General features: G+C 39.4%; 1 protein-coding gene across 1 annotated transcript; it reads left to right on the forward strand.

Moving 5' to 3' along the window:
- Positions 1–323: 323 nt before the first annotated feature.
- LOC135441729 (dnaJ homolog subfamily C member 27) lies at positions 324–17627 on the forward strand. The gene is made up of 8 exons (XM_064701271.1): positions 324–546; positions 847–929; positions 3459–3528; positions 7714–7878; positions 8276–8291; positions 9142–9248; positions 13385–13545; positions 17288–17627. Exons 1-8 carry the CDS (start codon positions 460–462, stop codon positions 17418–17420), a joined length of 822 nt encoding a protein of 273 aa, XP_064557341.1. The 5' UTR covers positions 324–459; the 3' UTR covers positions 17421–17627.
- Positions 17628–17834: the final 207 nt, after the last annotated feature.

Below are 17834 nucleotides of genomic sequence, written 5' to 3' on the forward strand. Positions count from 1 at the left end.
TGTTTTGTGGGGTTTTTGGTGGGATTTTGGGTTTTCTTGTGCGATTTTTTGGGGGATTTTTGTGGGATTTTTGTGGGATTTTTTTGTGGAATTTCTGTGGGAGTTTCTCGATAGGATTTTTCGTGGTATTTGGGATATTTTCTCTGGGATTTGGGGTTTTTTTGGTGAGATTTTGATTTTTTTTCTGTGATTTGTGTTTTTCGCGGGATTTTGTGGGACAGTGACACGTGACAATGACACGTGACCCGCGCCCCGCGCTTGGCGCCCACCGGCGGATCCCCTCCCCAACTCCCGCCTCAAATCTCGCGAGAACTCGCGCGGCGCGGCCGGGCTGAGGCGGGAGCGCCGCTCCGCCGCCATTGCTGCCTCCCTCCGGCCTCCGCCGCTTTAAACGGCACCGGAACAGCCACCGGAACCGGCTCCGGCACCGGGCCCGGCCCGCGGCGCCGCAGCCCCGCCATGGAGGCGAACGCGGCCAAGCGGAAGGAGCCGCGCAAGGCGCTGCGGGTTAAAGTCATCTCCATGGGCAACGCCGAGGTGGGCAAGGTGAGGCGCTGCTATTGGCCCGCGGGCGCTGAGGGGCAGGCCGGGTGTCCAATCAACAGCGCGGGAGGGCGGGCGCTGTGCGCTGATTGGCGCGACTTACCAAATCAGCAGTCGGCACCGCGTTGTTGTTGGTACTGTTGATTGACAGGCGGGTGGGCGGTGATTTGGGTGAACGCGCGGTTCTGATTGGCGGATAGCGAAGGGGGCGGGGCTTAGCGGCGTTATGGGGCGGGGGGCGGCATTCCCAAAAGTTGGAATTTTTGGGATTTGGCGGGAATTTGGCGTTTTCCCGCCGCGCAGAGCTGCATCATCAAGCGGTACTGCGAGAAGAGGTTCGTGCCCAAGTACCTGGCCACCATCGGCATCGACTACGGCGTCACCAAGTGAGAAGAACGGGAATAACGGGATAATGGGAATAACGGGATAATGGGGGTAATGAGGATAATGGGAATGGTGGGGATAATGGGAATGATGGGGATAATGGGAATAATGGGGATAATGGGAATAGTGGGAATAATGGGATAATTGGAATAATAGGGATAATGGGAATGGGAATAATTGGGATAATGGGAATAATGGGAATAATGAGATAATGGGAATGATGGAGATAATGGGAATGATGGGGATAACGGGGATAATGGGAATAATGGGATAATGGGGAGAGTGGGAGTAATGGGAATAATGGGAATGATGGGGATAATGGGAATGATGGGATAATGGGAATGATGGGGGTAATGGGAATGATGGGGATAATGGGAATGATGGGAGTAATGGGATAATGGGGAGAGTGGGAATAATGGGATAATTGGAATAATAGGAATAATGGGATAATTGGAATAGTGGAATAATGGGATAATGGGAATAATGGGGATAAATGGGAATGGGGATAATGGGAATACTGGGAGTAATGGGATAATGGGAATGATGGGAATAATGGGATAAATGGGATAATGGTGATAATGGGAATAATGGGAATGGAGATAATGGGAATGATGGGAATAATGGGAATGGGGATAATGGGAATAGTGGGATAATGGGATAATGGGATAATTGCAATTATGGAATAATAGGGATAATGGGAATAATGGGAATGATGGGAATAATGGGATAATGGGGAGAGTGAGAATAATGGGATAATGGGAATAATGGGATGGGATTGGCATAATGGGAATGATGGGAATAATAGAATTAATGGGATGGGAATAATGGGAATAATGGGAATAGTGGGAAAAATGGGGATAATGGGAACGATGGGATTGATGGGGATAATGGCAATGGGGATAATGGGAATAATGGGAATAATGGGGATAATGGGAATAATGGGAATGGGGCTATTGGGAGTGATGGGAATAATGGGATTGGGAACAACAGGAATAATGGGGATAATGGGAATAATGAGAATACTGGGAATGGGGATAATGGGATAATGGTGGGAATAATGGGAATGGAGTTGGGAGCAATGGAATTGGGGTTGGGAGGGAATAGGAAGGATGGGAATAATGGGAATGGTGAGGATAGTGGGAATGGGAATAGTGGGAATAATGGGGATACTGGGATAGGGATTGGGACGGGAGCAGGAATGGGGATAATGGGAATGGTGGGGATGATGGGAATGATGGGAATGGGGATGGGAATAATGGGAATGGGATGGGAATAATGGGAATGGGATTGGGATGGGAATAATGGGAATGGGAATGATGGGAATAATGGAAATGGGGTTGGGGATAATGGGGATAATTGGGATAATGGGAAGAATGGGGATGATGGAAATCATGGGAAGAATGGGGATGGGATTGGGAATCACAGGGATGGGATTGCTGGGGACAATGGGAATGATGGGGATAATGGGAATGGGAATACTGGGAGTGGGATTGGGAATGGTGGGAATAATGGGAATGGGAATGATGGGAATAATGGGAATGGGTTTGGGGATGATGGGAATTATGGGATAATGGGAATTATGGGATAATGGGAATGGTGGGAATGGTGGGAATAATGGGATTGGGAATAACAGGGATAATGGGAATAATGGAAATACTGGGAATGGTGGGAATAATGGGTTAATGGGATGGGATGAAATGGGAATAATGGGAATGATGGGAATGGGGATAATGGGATAATTGGGATAATGGGAATAAAGGGAATGGTGGGAATAATGGGATAATTTGGATTATGGGAATGCTGGGAATAATGGGAATAACGGGATTGGGAATAACAGGGAAAATAATGGGAATAATGGGAACATTGGGAATAGGGATAATGGGAATAGTGGGAATAATAAGGATTGGGAATAGTGGGAATGGTGGGAATAATGGGATAATGGGATGGGATTTTGGGATGATGGGATTTTGGGATTTTGGGATTTTGGGATAATGGGATTTTGGGATAATGGGATGGATGGGATTTTGTGATAATGGGATCGGATTTTGGGATAATGGGATTTTGGGATAATGGGATTTTGGGATAATGGGATTTTGGGATTTTGGGATAATGGGATGGGATTTTGGGACAATGGGATGATGGATTACTGGGATAATGGGATTTTGGAATAATGGGATGATGGGATTTTGGGATGGGATTTGGGATAATGGGATGATGGGATTTTGGGATAATGGGATGGGATTTGGGATAATGGGATGATGGGATTTTGGGATAATGGGATGGGATTTGGGATTATGGGATAATGGGATTGTGGGATTATGGGATAATGGGATTGTGGGATTATGGGATGATGGGTTACTGGGATAATGGAATTTTGGGATAATGGGATTTTTGGGATAATGGGATGTGATTTTGGGATTTTTCCAAGGGGTTTTTCCCGGAATTCCCAGATTTCCGAGTTGTTTTTTTTTTTTTCCTGGAATTCCAAGGGGTTTTTCCCGGAATTCCCAGAATTCCAACGCCTTTTCCAGGGTGCAGATCCGGGACCGGGAGATCAAGGTGAACATCTTCGACATGGCCGGGCACCCCTTCTTCTATGAGGTCAGAATTCCCAAAAATTCCCAAAATTCCCTTTGTAAAATTGGGAATTTTTCCCTTGGGCTCTTCCCCAAATTTTTCCCACTGAATTTTTCCGTGGAATTTTTTTTTCCCTGAATTTTTTTTTTTCTAGATTTTTTTTTTCCTAGAAATTTTTCCCCCTGAATTTTTCCGTGGAATTTTTTTTTCCCTGAATTTTTTTTTTTTTCTAGATTTTTTTTCCATAGAAATTTTTCCCCCTGAATTTTTCACCTGGAATTTTTTTTTTCCCCAAACTTTTTCCCCCTGAATTTTTTTTTTTCCCTGGGATTTTGTTTTTCCCCTGGGAATATTTTTCCTATTTTTTTGGAATTTTTTCTCATGAATATTTTTATTTTTCCCTGTTTTTTTCCATTTTCCCCTGGAATTTTTTCCCAGGAATATTTTGATTTTTTCCCAGGTGCGGAACGAGTTCTACAAGGACACGCAGGGGGGGAATTTTCCTTTTTCCCCTGATTTTTTTTCCCTGATTTTTTCCCTCATTTTTTTCTCCCTGGAATAACATTGTATTATATTATATTATATTATATTATATTAAATTTTATCATATTGCATTAGGTTATATTGTATTATATTACATTGCAATAATGTAATGTAATGTAACGTAATGTAACGTAATGTAATGTAATATAATATAATATAATATAATATAATGGGTACATATTTTGTTTTATTTTATTTTATTTTATTTTAATTTATTTTATTTCATTTTATTTTATTTAATTCAATACATGCAGGGGTGAAATTTCCTATTATGTTGTATTATATTGTATTGTATTGCATTATATTATATTATAATACATTACATTACCTTACATTACATTGCAATAATATAACGTGATCTAATGTATTACAATATATACATCTTTTATTTTATTTCATTTTATTTCATTTTATTTTATTTTGTTTTATTTTATACAAGGACACGCAGGGGTGAAATTTCCCTTTTTCCCCTGAATTTTTTCCTGGAAATTTTTTCCCCTGGAATTTTTTCCCAGGAATATTTTGATTTTTCCCCAGGTGCGGAACGAGTTCTACAAGGACACGCAGGGGCGAAATTTCCCTTTTTCCCCTGAATTTTCCCCTGGAATTTTTTCCCAGGAATATTTTGATTTTTCCCTGTTTTTCTCTGGGATTTTTTCCCAGGAATATTTTGATTTTTCCCTGTTTTTCTCCGGGATTTTTTCCCAGGAATATTTTGATTTTTCCCTGTTTTTCCCCGGAATTTTTTCCCAGGAATATTTTGATTTTTCCCCTGAATTTTCCCCTGGAATTTTTTCCCAGGAATTTTTTCCCCTGGAATTTTTTCCCAGGAATATTTTGATTTTTCCCCAGGTGCGGAACGAGTTCTACAAGGACACGCAGGGGCGAAATTTCCCATTTTTCCCTGGATTTTTTCCTGGAAATTTTTTCCCCTGTAATTTTTTCCCCTGGAATTTTTTCCCAGGAATATTTTGATTTTTTCCCAGGTGCGGAACGAGTTCTACAAGGACACGCAGGGGCGAAATTTCCCATTTTTCCCTGGAATTTTTTCCCCTGAATTTTTTCCTGGAAATTTTTTCCCCTGGAATTTTTTCCCAGGAATATTTTGATTTTTCCCTGGAATTTTTTCCCAGGAATATTTTGATTTTTCCCTGGAATTTTTTCCCAGGAATATTTTGATTTTTCCCCAGGTGCGGAACGAGTTCTACAAGGACACGCAGGGGCGAAATTTCCTTTTTCCCCTGAATTTTTCCCTGGAATTTTTTCTCATGAATATTTTTATTTTTCCCTGTATTGTATTACTATGCGCTACATTATATTACATTACAGTAATATAATATAATGTAGTGTAATATAATATATACATATTTTATTTTATTTTATTTTAACTTAATTTAATTTAATTTAATTTTAATTTAGTTTAATTTCATTTTATTTTAATTTAATTTAATTTAGATTAATTTTATTTTATTTTATTTTATTTTATTGTGTTTTATTTCATTTTATTTAATTTCTTTAAATTTTATTTTATTTCATTTTATTTTGGTTTATTTTATTCAGGGACACATAGGGGTGAAATTTCCCTGTTTTTCCCTGGAATTTTTTCCCAGGAATATTTTGATTTTTCCCTGTTTTCCCCTGGAATTTTTTCCCAGGAATATTTTGATTTTTCCCTGTTTTTCCCCCCTTTTCTAGGAATTTTTCCCTGGAATTTTTTCCCAGGAATATTTTGATTTTTCCCTGAATTTTTCCCTGGAATTTTTTCCCAGGAATATTTTGATTTTTCCCAGGTGCGGAACGAGTTCTACAAGGACACGCAGGGGGGGAATTTCCCTTTTTCCCTTGAATTTTTCCCTGGAATTTTTTCCCAGGAATATTTTGATTTTTTCCTGTATTGTATTACTATGCGCTACATTATATTACATTACAGTAATATAATATAATGTAGTGTAATATAATATATACATATTTTATTTTATTTCATTTTATTTCATTTTATTTCATTTTATTTCATTTTATTTTATTTTATTTCATTTCATTTTATTTCATTTTGTTTTATTTTGTTTTATTTTATTCAACTACATGCAGGGGCGAAATTTCCTTTTTCCCCTGAATTTTTCCCTGGAATTTTTTCTCATGAATATTTTTATTTTTCCCTGTTTTTTTCCTTTTTCCCCTGGAATTTTTCCCTGGAATTTTTTCCCAGGACTATTTTGATTTCCCCCAGGTGCGGAACGAGTTCTACAAGGACACGCAGGGGCGAAATTTCCCATTTTTCCCTGGAATTTTTTCCCCTGAATTTTTTCCTGGAAATTTTTTCCCCTGGAATTTTTTCCCAGGAATATTTTGATTTTTCCCTGTTTTCCCCTGGAATTTTTTCCCATGAATATTTTGATTTTCCCCGTTTTTTCCAGGTGCAGAACGAGTTCTGCAAGGACACGCAGGGCGAAATTTCCCATTTTTCCCCTGAATTTTTTCCCCTGGAATTTTTCCCCTGGAATTTTTTCCCTGGAATTTTTTCCCCTGGAAGTTTTTCCCAGGAATATTTTGATTTTTCCCCAGGTGCGGAACGAGTTCTACAAGGACACGCAGGGGGGGAATTTCCCTTTTTCCCCTGAATTTTTCCCTGAAATTTTTTCTCATGAATATTTTTATTTTTCTCTGTACTGTATTACTATGCGCTACATTATATTTCATTACAGTAATATAATATATACATATTTTATTTTATTTTATTTTATTTTATTTTATTTTATTTTATTTTATTTTATTTTATTTTATTTTATTTTAATTATTTTAATTTTTAATTTAATTTAATTTTATTTTATTTTATTTTATTTTATTTCATTTCATTTCTTTAAATTTTATTTTATTTCATTTTATTTTGTTTTATTTTATTCAAGGACACACAGGGATGAAATTTCCCTTTTTTCCCTGAATTTTTTCCAAGAATATTTTGATTTTTCCCTGTTTTTCCCCCTTTTCTAGGAATTTTTCCCTGGAATTTTTTCCCAGGAATATTTTGATTTTCCCCGTTGTTTCCCCAGGTGCGGAACGAGTTCTACAAGGACACGCAGGGGGGAATTTCCCTTTTTCTCCTGAATTTTTCCCTGGAATTTTTTCCCAGGAATATTTTTATTTTTCTCTGTACTGTATTACTATGCGCTACATTATATTTCATTACAGTAATATAATATATACATATTTTATTTTATTTTATTTTATTTTATTTTATTTTATTTTATTTTATTTTATTTTATTTTAATTTTATTTTATTTTATTTTATTTCATTTTAATTTAATTTTATTTAATTTTATTTTATTTTATTTCATTTCATTTCTTTAAATTTTATTTTATTTCATTTTATTTTGTTTTATTTTATTCAAGGACACACAGGGATGAAATTTCCCTTTTTTCCCTGAATTTTTTCCAGGAATATTTTGATTTTTCCCTGTTTTTTCCCCCATTTCTAGGAATTTTTCTCTGGAATTTTTTCCCAAGAATATTTTGATTTTTCCTAGGTGCAGAACGAGTTCTACAAGAACACGCAGGGGCGAAATTTCCCATTTTTCCCTGGAATTTTTTCCTGAAATTTTTTCCTTGGAATTTTTTCTCTGGAATTTTTCCCCTGGAATTTTTTCCCAGGACTATTTTGCTTTTCCCCAGGTGCGGAACGAGTTCTACAAGGACACGCAGGGGGTGCTGCTGGTGTACGACGTCGGCTCCAAGGAATCCTTCGAGGCGCTCGACTCGTGGCTGGCCGAGATGCGCCGCGAGCTGGGGCCCCACGGCAGCCTGGACAGCGTCGTCTTCGCCGTCTGCGCCAACAAGGTACAGCGTTTATTCCCAATTTTCCCGTGGTTTATTCCCATTTTAATTCCCAGGTGGACGCGGGGAAGCTGTGGGTGGTTATTTCCCATTTTCCCATTGTTTATTCCCGTTGTTTTTCCCGTTGTTTATTCCCAGGTGGACGCGGAGAAGCTGCGGGTGATTATTTCACATTTTCCCGTTGTTTATTCCCGTGGTTTATTCCCTTGGTTTATAGGCAGGTGGACGCAGGGAAGCTGCGGGTGTTTATTTCACATTTGCCCATTGTTTATTCCCAATTTTCCCGTGGTTTATTCCCAGGTGGGCTCGGGGAAGCTGGGGGTGTTTATTTTATTATTCCCGTTGTTTATTCCCATTTTTCCTGTTGTTTATTCCCGTTTTTCCTGTTGTTTATTCGTAGGTGGACGCGGGGAAGCTGCGGGTGTTTATTTCACATTTTCCCATTGTTTATTCCCAATTTTCCCGTTGTTTATTCCCGTTTTTCCCATTGTTTATTCCCATTTATCCCGTTGTTTATTCCCAGGTGGACGCAGGGAAGCTGCAGGTGTTTATTTCACATTTTCCCGTTGTTTATTCCCTTTTTTCCCGTTGTTTATTCTCGTTGTTTTTCCCATCATTCCCAGGTGGACATGGGCAAGCTGCGGGTGTTTATTCCCCATTTTCCCATTGTTTATTCCCAATTTTCCCGTGGTTTATTCCCAGATGGACCCTGGGAAGCTGTGGGTGTTAATTCCCATTTTTCCCGGTGTTTATTTCACATTTTCCCATTGTTTATTCCCATTTTCTCATTGTTATTCCCAGGTGGACACAGGGAAGCTGGGGGTGTTTATTTTATTATTGCCATTGTTTATTTCACATTTTCCCGTTGTTTATTCCCATTGTTTTTCCCATTGTTCATTCCCAGGTGGACGCGGGGAAGCTGTGGGTGTTTATTTCACGTTATCCCGTTGTTTATTCCCGTTTTTCCTGTTGGTTATTCCCTTTTTTCCCATTGTTTATTCCCGTTTTTCCTGTTGGTTATTCCCATTTTCCCGTTGTTTATTCCCAATTTTCCCGTGGTTTATTGTCAGGTGGACGCGGGGAAGCTGCGGGTGTTTATTTTATTGTTCCCGTGGTTTATTCCCGTCGTTTTTCCCGTGGTTTATTGTCAGGTGGACGCGGGGAAGCTGCGGGTGTTTATTCCCAATTTTCCCGTTGTTTATTCCCATTTTCCCATTGTTTATTCCCAATTTTCCCGTGGTTTATTCCCAGGTGGACGCGGGAAGTTGCGGGTGGTGGACGAGAGCGAGGGCCGGCTCTGGGCCGAGAGCCGCGGATTCCTCTACTGGGAGACGTCGGCGCAGAGCGGGGAGGGCATCCAGGAGATGTTCCAGGTGGGAATTCCGGGAATTCCGGGAATTTCCTGGGAATTTTTGGGGGGGAAATTCTGGGAATTTTTGGGATTTTCCTGGGAATTCTGGGTGGGAATTCTGGGTGGGAATGTGGGATGGGAGCTCTGGGTTCCTCTACTGGGAGACGTCGGTGCAGAGCGGGGAGGGCATCCAGGAGATGTTCCAGGTGGGAATTCCCAAAAAAATCCGGGAATTCTGGGAATTCTGGGTGGAAATTCCTGGTGGGAATTCCCAAAAAAATCCGGGAATTCTGAGAATTTTTGGGTGGAAATTCTGGGTGGGAATTCCCTGAGAGATGGTCCAGGCTGGAATTCCTTGGGAGATGTTCCAGCAGGGAATTCCCAAATATCCGAGGGGAATTCTGGGTGGGAATTCCAAGGAATTCCAGGTGGGAATCCAGGAGATGTTCCAGGTGGGAATTCTGGGAAATCCGGGAATTTCCTGGGAATTCTGGCTTGGAATTCTGGGAATTCTGGGTGGGAATGTGGGATGGGAGCTCTGGGTTCCTCTACTGGGAGACGTCGGTGCAGAGCGGGGAGGGCATCCAGGAGATGTTCCAGGTGGGAATTCTGGGAAATCCGGGATTTTCCTGGGAATTCTGGGTGGGAATTCTGGGTGGGAATTCCCAAAAAAATCCAGGAATTCTGAGAATTTCTGGGTGGAAATTGTGGGTGGGAATTCCCTGAGAGATGGTCCAGGCTGGAATTCCTTGGGAGATGTTCCAGGTGGGAATTCCCAAATATCCGAGTGGGAATTCTGGGTGGGAATTCCAAGGAATTCCAGGTGGGAATCCAGGAGATGTTCCAGGTGGGAAACCCCAAAAAAATCCGGGAATTCTGGGTGGAAATTCCGGGAATTCTGGGAATTTTTGGGTGGGAATTCTGGGAGAAGCTTTGGGATTCTCCTGGGAATTCTGGGTGGGAATTCTGGGTGGAAATTCCATGAGAGATGTTCCAGGTGGGAATTCCCAAAAAATCGAGGAATTCTGGGAATTTTTTGGGTGGGAATTCTGGGAATTTTTGGGGATTATCCTGGGAATTCTGGGTGGGAATTCTGGGAATTCTGGGAATTCCGGGTGGGAATTCTGGGTGGGAATCCAGGAGATGTTCCAGGTGGGAATTCCCAAAAAAATCCGGGAATTCTGGGAATTTTTTGGGTGGGAATTCTGGGAATTTTTGGGATTTTCCTGGGAATTCTGGGTGGGAATTCTGGGAATTCTGGGTGGGACTTCCAGGAGATGTTCCAGGTGGGAAACCCCAAAAAAATCCGGGAATTCTGGGAATTTTTTGGGTGGGAATTCTGGGAATTTTTGGGATTTCCCTGGGAATTCTGGGTGGGAATTCCTTGGGAGATGTTCCAGGTGGGAAACCCCAAAAAAATCCGGGAATTCTGGGAATTTTTGGGTGGGAATTCTGGGAGAAGTTTTGGGATTTTCCTGGGAATTCTGGGTGGGAATTCTGGGTGGAATTCCAGGTGGGAATTCTGGGAGAAGTTTTGGGTAGGAATTCTTGGAATTGTGGGAGATGTTCCAGGTGGGAAGGAAATCTGGGAAATCCTCAAAAATTCTTCAAAAATCCCCCAAAAAATCTCCCCAAAATCAACAAAAATAAATTTTAAAATCCCCAAAATCACAAGAAAACGCCCAAAAAGAAAAAAAACCCAAAATACCCCCCAAAAAATCCCAAAAATCCCCCCAAAATTCCCCAAAAAATCTCCCATAAAATCAAAAAAATCCCAAAAATTCCCAATAAAACCCCCAAAAATTCCCCATTAAAACCCCAAAATACAATGAAAACATTCCCAAAAAATCCCCCCAAAAAATAAAAAAAAAAACCTAGAAAATTCCCCAAATCCCCCAAAAATTCAAAAAAAATTGAAAAAAATAGCTAAAAAATCCCCCCAACATCCCAAAATAATAATAAAAAAATCCCTAAAAAATAAAAAAAAAAATCCCAAAAAATCCCAAAACCCCCAGAATTGTTGCTGATTTTCATTGGAACGTTCCAGAACTTCTACTCGGCGCTGGTGGAGCTGTGTGAGAACGGGGGCAAGCGGCCGGCGGGCTCGGGGGGGCTCAGCTTCACCTGCGAGCAGGGCAATGCCCCCCAAAAATCCCAACAAACCACAAATAATCCCCTCAAAAAATCAGAAAAATCTGCCCAAAAAATCCCAAAGAAATCCAAAAAAATTCCAAAAAAATTTTTAAAAAATCCCCAAAAATCCCCAAGAAATCTCCCCAAAATTCCCAAAAAATCTCTGAAAAATCGGAAAAAGAATCCCTAAAAAATCCCCAAAAAATGCAAAAAAAATTAAAAAAAGTCCCCAAAAAAATCCCAAAAAGTCCCCCAAAAAATCTCAAAAAATCTCCAAAAAAATTCAAAAAAATCCCCCAAAATCCCCAAAAAATCGAAAAAAATGCCTAAAAAATCCCCAAAAATTCGAAAAAAACCCCTAAAAAATCCCCAAAAAATCAAAAAAATACCTAAAAAAATCCCAAAAAAATCGCAAAAAATCCCAAAAAAGTTCCAAAAAATTCCCAAAACTTTCCAAAAATATCCCCAAAAATTTCCCAAAAATATAGAAAAAATCCCCAAAAAATAAAAAAAAATTCCAAAAAAATCCCAAAAAATCGCCAAAAAATCCCAAAAAAATACAAAAATTGTTGCTGATTTTCATTGGAACTTTCCAGAACTTCTACTCGGCGCTGGTGGAGCTGTGTGAGAACGGGGGCAAGCGGCCGGCGGGCTCGGGGGGGCTCAGCTTCACCCGCGAGCAGGGCAATGCCCCCCAAAAATCCCCCCAAAATAATCCACAAAAATTTATTAAAAAATCCCAAGAATTCCCAATAAAACCCGCAAAAAAGAAAGAAAAATTAAAAAAAAAATCCCAAGAAAATTAAAAACAAAATTCCTCAAAAATCAAAAAAAATTCCAGAAAAAGGTCCCCAAAAATTTCAAAAAATTCCCAATAAACCCGCCCAAAAATAATGAAAAAATTCCCCAAAAAGCCCCCAAAAAATCACCAAAAAATAAAAAAAATTGCAAAAAATTAAAAAAAAAATCCCCAAAAAATCCCCCCCAAAAAATCCCCAAAAAATCGAATGAAATACCTTAAAAAATCACAAAAAATCCCTAAAAAATAGAAAAAAATACTTTAAAAATTCCCAATAAATCGCAAAAAAAATCCCCCAAAAATATAGAAAAAATCCCCAAAAAATAAAAAAAAAAAATTCCAAAAAATTCCCAATAAAACCGCCAAAAAATCCCCAAAAATTCCCAATAAAACCCCCCGAAAAATAATGAAAAAATCCCGCAAAAATCCCCAAAAATCACCAAAAAATCTGAAAAGAAATCAAAAAAATCCCCAAAAATCCCCTAAAAATCCCCTAAAAAATCCCCCAAAAATCCAAAAAAACCCCTAAAAATACCCCGAAAAAAAAACCCCAAAAATCCCCATAAAAATCGAAAAAAATACCTAAAAAATCCCCAAAAAATCAGCAAAAAATAAAAAAAAATCACAAAAAAATCGAAAAAAATCCCCAAAAAAATCCCCAAAAAATCCCAAAAAAATCCAAAAATTATTCCTGATTTTCATTGGAACGTTCCAGAACTTCTACTCGGCGATGGTGGAGCTGTGTGAGAACGGGGGCAAGCGGCCGGCGGGCGCCTCAGGGCTCAGCTTCACCCGCGAGCAGGGCAATGCCCCCCAAAAATCCCCCAAAATAATCCACAAAAAAATAAAAAATATCCTAAAAATTCCCAATAAAACCCGCAAAAAATAAAGAAAAAAATCCCGATAAAAACTCAAAAAAATCGAAAAAAACCCCTAAAAAATTCCCAAAAAATCCCCCCAAAATCCCCTCAAATATCTAAAAAAATCCCCAAAAAATCCCCCAAAATTTCTAATAATTCCAAATAAAACCCTCCAAAAAATAATGGAAAAATCCCCAAAAAATCCAAAAAAATACCTAAAAAATCCCCAAAAAAATCAGAGAAAAAATCAAAAAAAATCGAAAAAAATCGAAAAAAATCCCCAAAAAATCCCCAAAAATCGCCAAAAAAATAAAAAAAAAACCCCCAAACTTGTTTATTATCTCTGATTCCTTTGGAACGTTCCAGAACTTCTATTCTGCCATCGTGGAGCTGTGTGAGAACGGGGGCAAGCGGCCGGCGGGCTCGGGGGGGCTCAGCTTCACCCGCGAGCAGGCCGACGCCATCCGGAGGATCCGCGGCAGCAAAGACAGCTGGGACCTGCTGGGGCTCAAACCCGGCGCCTCCAGGTGCGAAAACACAATTTTTTATTTTTTACTATTTTTATTATTTTATTATTTTTATTATTTTTGTTATTTTTATTTTTTTTTTTTGATTTTTTTAAATTTTTATTTTATTTTAATTTTAATTTTATTTATATTTTTTTAATTTTACTTTTGATTTTATTTTGATTGTATTTTGATTTTATTTTTAATTTTATTTTTATTTTATTTTTATTTTATTTTCTTTTTATTATTTTATTTTTTGTTTTATTTTTGTTTTATTTTATTTTTTTTTTTTTTTAATTTTCTTTTTTATTTTCTTTTTTATTTTTTGTTTTATTTTTTGTTTTATTTTTTATTTTTTGTTTTATTTTTTATTTAGTTTTGTATTTTATTTTATTATTTATGTTATTTTTTAATTTTATTTTTTATTTTATTTTTATTTTATTTTTTATCTTTATTTTTATTTTAGTTTTATTTTATTTAATTTTAATTATTTTATTTTTTGTTTTATTTTTGTTTTATTTTATTTTATTTTTGTTTTATTTTTTATTTTATTTTTATTTTATTTTTATTGTTTATTTTTATTTTTTATTTTTATTTTATTTTTATTTTTTTATTTTATTTTTTATTTTATTTTTGTTTTATTTTTTATTTTATTTTTTATTTTACTTTTGTTTTATTTTATGTTTTATTTCATTTTGTATTTTATTTTATTTTTTATGTTATTTTTTATTTAATTTTTTTTAATTTTTATTTTATTTTTGTTTTATTTTATGTTTTATTTTTTATTTTTTATTTTATTTTAATTTTTTATTTTATTTTATTTTATTTAATTTTTATTATTTCCGTGTGGAAAAGCCGAAATTCCTGCGGGGGAAAAAAATCAGAATTTCCGTGGGAAAATGTGGAGGAAAAGGAAAAGTTCCCATGTGGAAAAACCAAAATTCCTGCCCTGAACCCCAAAATCCCGGCCCTGAACCCACGATTTTTCCCAAAATCCCGTGTTTTTTCCCCGTTTTAGGGAGGAAAACCTGAAATTCCTGAGGGGAAAAAATCGGAATTCCTGAGGGAAAAGCCGAAATTCCTTCCAGAAAACTCCATATTTCCCTCAAGAATTCCCATGGAAACCCCAAAATTCCTGCCCCAAACCCTCAGAACTCCCATGGAAACCCCAGAATTTCGATATTTTTCCCAAAATTTGGATTTTTTTCCCCATTTTTCCCCAGGGAGGAGGTGACCCGGGCCTACCGGCGCCTGGCCGTGCTGCTGCACCCCGACAAGTGCCTGGGCCCTGAACCCAAAAATCTCATTATTTCACCCCAAAACCTCAATATTTCCCCCAAAATTCCATATTTCCCCTCAGAATTCCACGATTTTTCCCAAAATTTCAATATTTTTCCCTGTTTTTCCCCAGGGAGGAGGTGACACGGGCCTACCGGCGCCTGGCCGTGCTGCTGCACCCCGACAAGTGCCTGGGCCCTGAACCCAAAAATCTCATTATTTCACCCCAAAACCTCAATATTTCACCCCAAAACCTCAATATTTCCCCCCAAAATTCCACATTTCCCCTCAGAATTTCGATATTTTTCCCAAAATTTCGATATTTTCCCCCGTTTTAGGGAGGAAAACCTGAAATTCCTGAGGGGAAAAAATCGGAATTCCTGAGGGAAAAGCCGAAATTCCTTCCAGAAAACTCCATATTTCCCTCAAGAATTCCCATGGAAACCCCAAAATTCCTGCCCCAAACCCTCAGAACTCCCATGGAAACCCCAAAATTTCACAATTTTTCCCAAAATTTCCATTTTTTTCCCCGTTTTTGCAGGGAGGAGGTGACACGGGCCTACTGCCGCCTGGCCGTGCTGCTGCACCCCGACAAGTGCCTGGGCCCTGAACCCAAAAATCTCATTATTTCACCCCAAAACCTCAATATTTCACCCCAAAATTCCATATTTTCCCTCAGAATTTCATGATTTTCCCTCAGAATTTCGATATTTTTCCCAAAATTTCGATATTTTTCCCCATTTTTGCAGGGAGGAGGTGACACGGGCCTACCGGCGCCTGGCCGTGCTGCTGCACCCCGACAAGTGCCTGGGCCCTGAACCCAAAAATCGCATTATTTCACCCCAAAACCTCAATATTTCCCCCCAAAATTCCATATTTTCCCTCAGAATTTCATGATTTTTCACAGAATTTCGATATTTTTCCCAAAATCTGTGTTTTTTTCCCCATTTTTGCAGGGAGGAGGTGACGCGGGCCTACCGACGCCTGGCCGTGCTGCTGCACCCCGACAAGTACCTGGGCCCTGAACCCCAAAAATCTCATTATTTCACCCCAAAATACCATATTTCCCCTCAGAATTTCACAATTTTTCCCAAGATTTCGATATTTTTCCCCATTTTTGCAGGGAGGAGGTGACACGGGCCTACCGCCGCCTGGCCGTGCTGCTGCACCCCGACAAGTGCCTGGGCCCTGAACCCAAAAATCTCATTATTTCACCCCAAAACCTCAATATTTCACCCCAAAATTCCACATTTCCCCTCAGAATTTCACGATTTTTCCCAAAATTTCGATATTTTTCCCCATTTTTGCAGGGAGGAGGTGACGCGGGCCTACCGCCGCCTGGCCGTGCTGCTGCACCCCGACAAGTGCCTGGGCCCTGAACCCAAAAATCTCATTATTTCACCCCAAAAATCTCATTATTTCACCCCAAAACCTCAATATTTCACCCCAAAATTCCATATTTCCCCTCAGAATTTCGATATTTTTCCCAAAATGTCGATATTTTTCCCAAAATCTCTGGTTTTTTCCCCAGGGAGGAGGTGACGCGGGCCTACCGGCGCCTGGCCGTGCTGCTGCACCCCGACAAGTGCCTGGGCCCTGAACCCAAAAATCTCATTATTTCACCCCAAAACCTCAATATTTCCCCCCAAAATTCCACATTTCCCCTCAGAATTTCGATATTTTTCCCAAAATTTCGATATTTTTCCCCATTTTTCCCCAGGGAGGAGGTGACGCGGGCCTACCGCCGCCTGGCCGTGCTGCTGCACCCCGACAAGTGCCTGGGCCCTGAACCCAAAAATCTCATTATTTCACCCCAAAATCTCAATATTTCACCCCAAAATTCCATATTTCCCCTCAGAATTTCATGATTTCCCCTCAGAATTTCGCATTTTTTCCCAAAATTTGGTGTTTTTTCCCCAGGGAGGAGGTGACACGGGCCTACCGCCGCCTGGCCGTGCTGCTGCACCCCGACAAGTGCCTGGGCCCTGAACCCAAAAATCTCATTATTTCACCCCAAAATTCCATATTTCCCCTCAGAATTTCGATATTTTTCCCAAAATTTGGTTTTTTTCCCCAGGGAGGAGGTGACGCGGGCCTACCGGCGCCTGGCCGTGCTGCTGCACCCCGACAAGTGCCTGGGCCCTGAACCCAAAAATCGCATTATTTCACCCCAAAACCTCAATATTTCACCCCAAAATTCCATATTTTCCCTCAGAATTTCGATATTTTTCCCAAAATCTCTATTTTTTTCCCCATTTTTGCAGGGAGGAGGTGACACGGGCCTACCGGCGCCTGGCCGTGCTGCTGCACCCCGACAAGTGCCTGGGCCCTGAACCCAAAAATCTCATTATTTCACCCCAAAACCTCAATATTTCACCCCAAAATTCCATATTTTCCCTCAGAATTTCAGGATTTTTTCCCAGAATTCCATATTTTCCCCTCAGAATTTCACGATTTTTCCCAAAATTTGGTGTTTTTTCCCCAGGGAGGAGGTGACGCGGGCCTACCGGCGCCTGGCCGTGCTGCTGCACCCTGACAAGTGCGTTGCCCCCGGCTCCGAGGACGCCTTCAAGGCCGTGGTCAACGCCCGAACCGCGCTGCTCAAAAACATCAAATGAACCCCAAAAATCCCCCAAATTTACACCCAGAAATTCCCAAATTTCCGTCTCCGGGATCGGATCCGCATCGGGGAGGAGAGGGGATGCAAAATTAAAGGGATTTGGGGGATTTATTCCCGGTTTTTTCAGTGTTATTCCCATTTTTCTGTGAGTTATTCCCATTTTTCTATGAGTTATTCCCATTTTTTGGCCTTTTATTCCCATTTTTCTGTGAGTTATTCCCTGTTTTTCTGAGTGTTATTCCCAGTTTTTCTGAGTGTTATTCCCATTTTTCTATGAGTTATTCCCAATTTTCCGTTAATTATTTCCATTTTTCCTAGGATTATTCCCATTTTCCTGTGAGTTATTCCCAGTTTTCCGTTAATTACTCCCACTTTTCTAAGTGTTATTCCCATTTTTTTTTTTTGAGATTTA

This window comes from Zonotrichia leucophrys, unplaced genomic scaffold, assembly GCF_028769735.1.
Source record: "Zonotrichia leucophrys gambelii isolate GWCS_2022_RI unplaced genomic scaffold, RI_Zleu_2.0 Scaffold_455_40993, whole genome shotgun sequence".
Lineage (NCBI taxonomy): Eukaryota > Metazoa > Chordata > Aves > Passeriformes > Passerellidae > Zonotrichia > Zonotrichia leucophrys.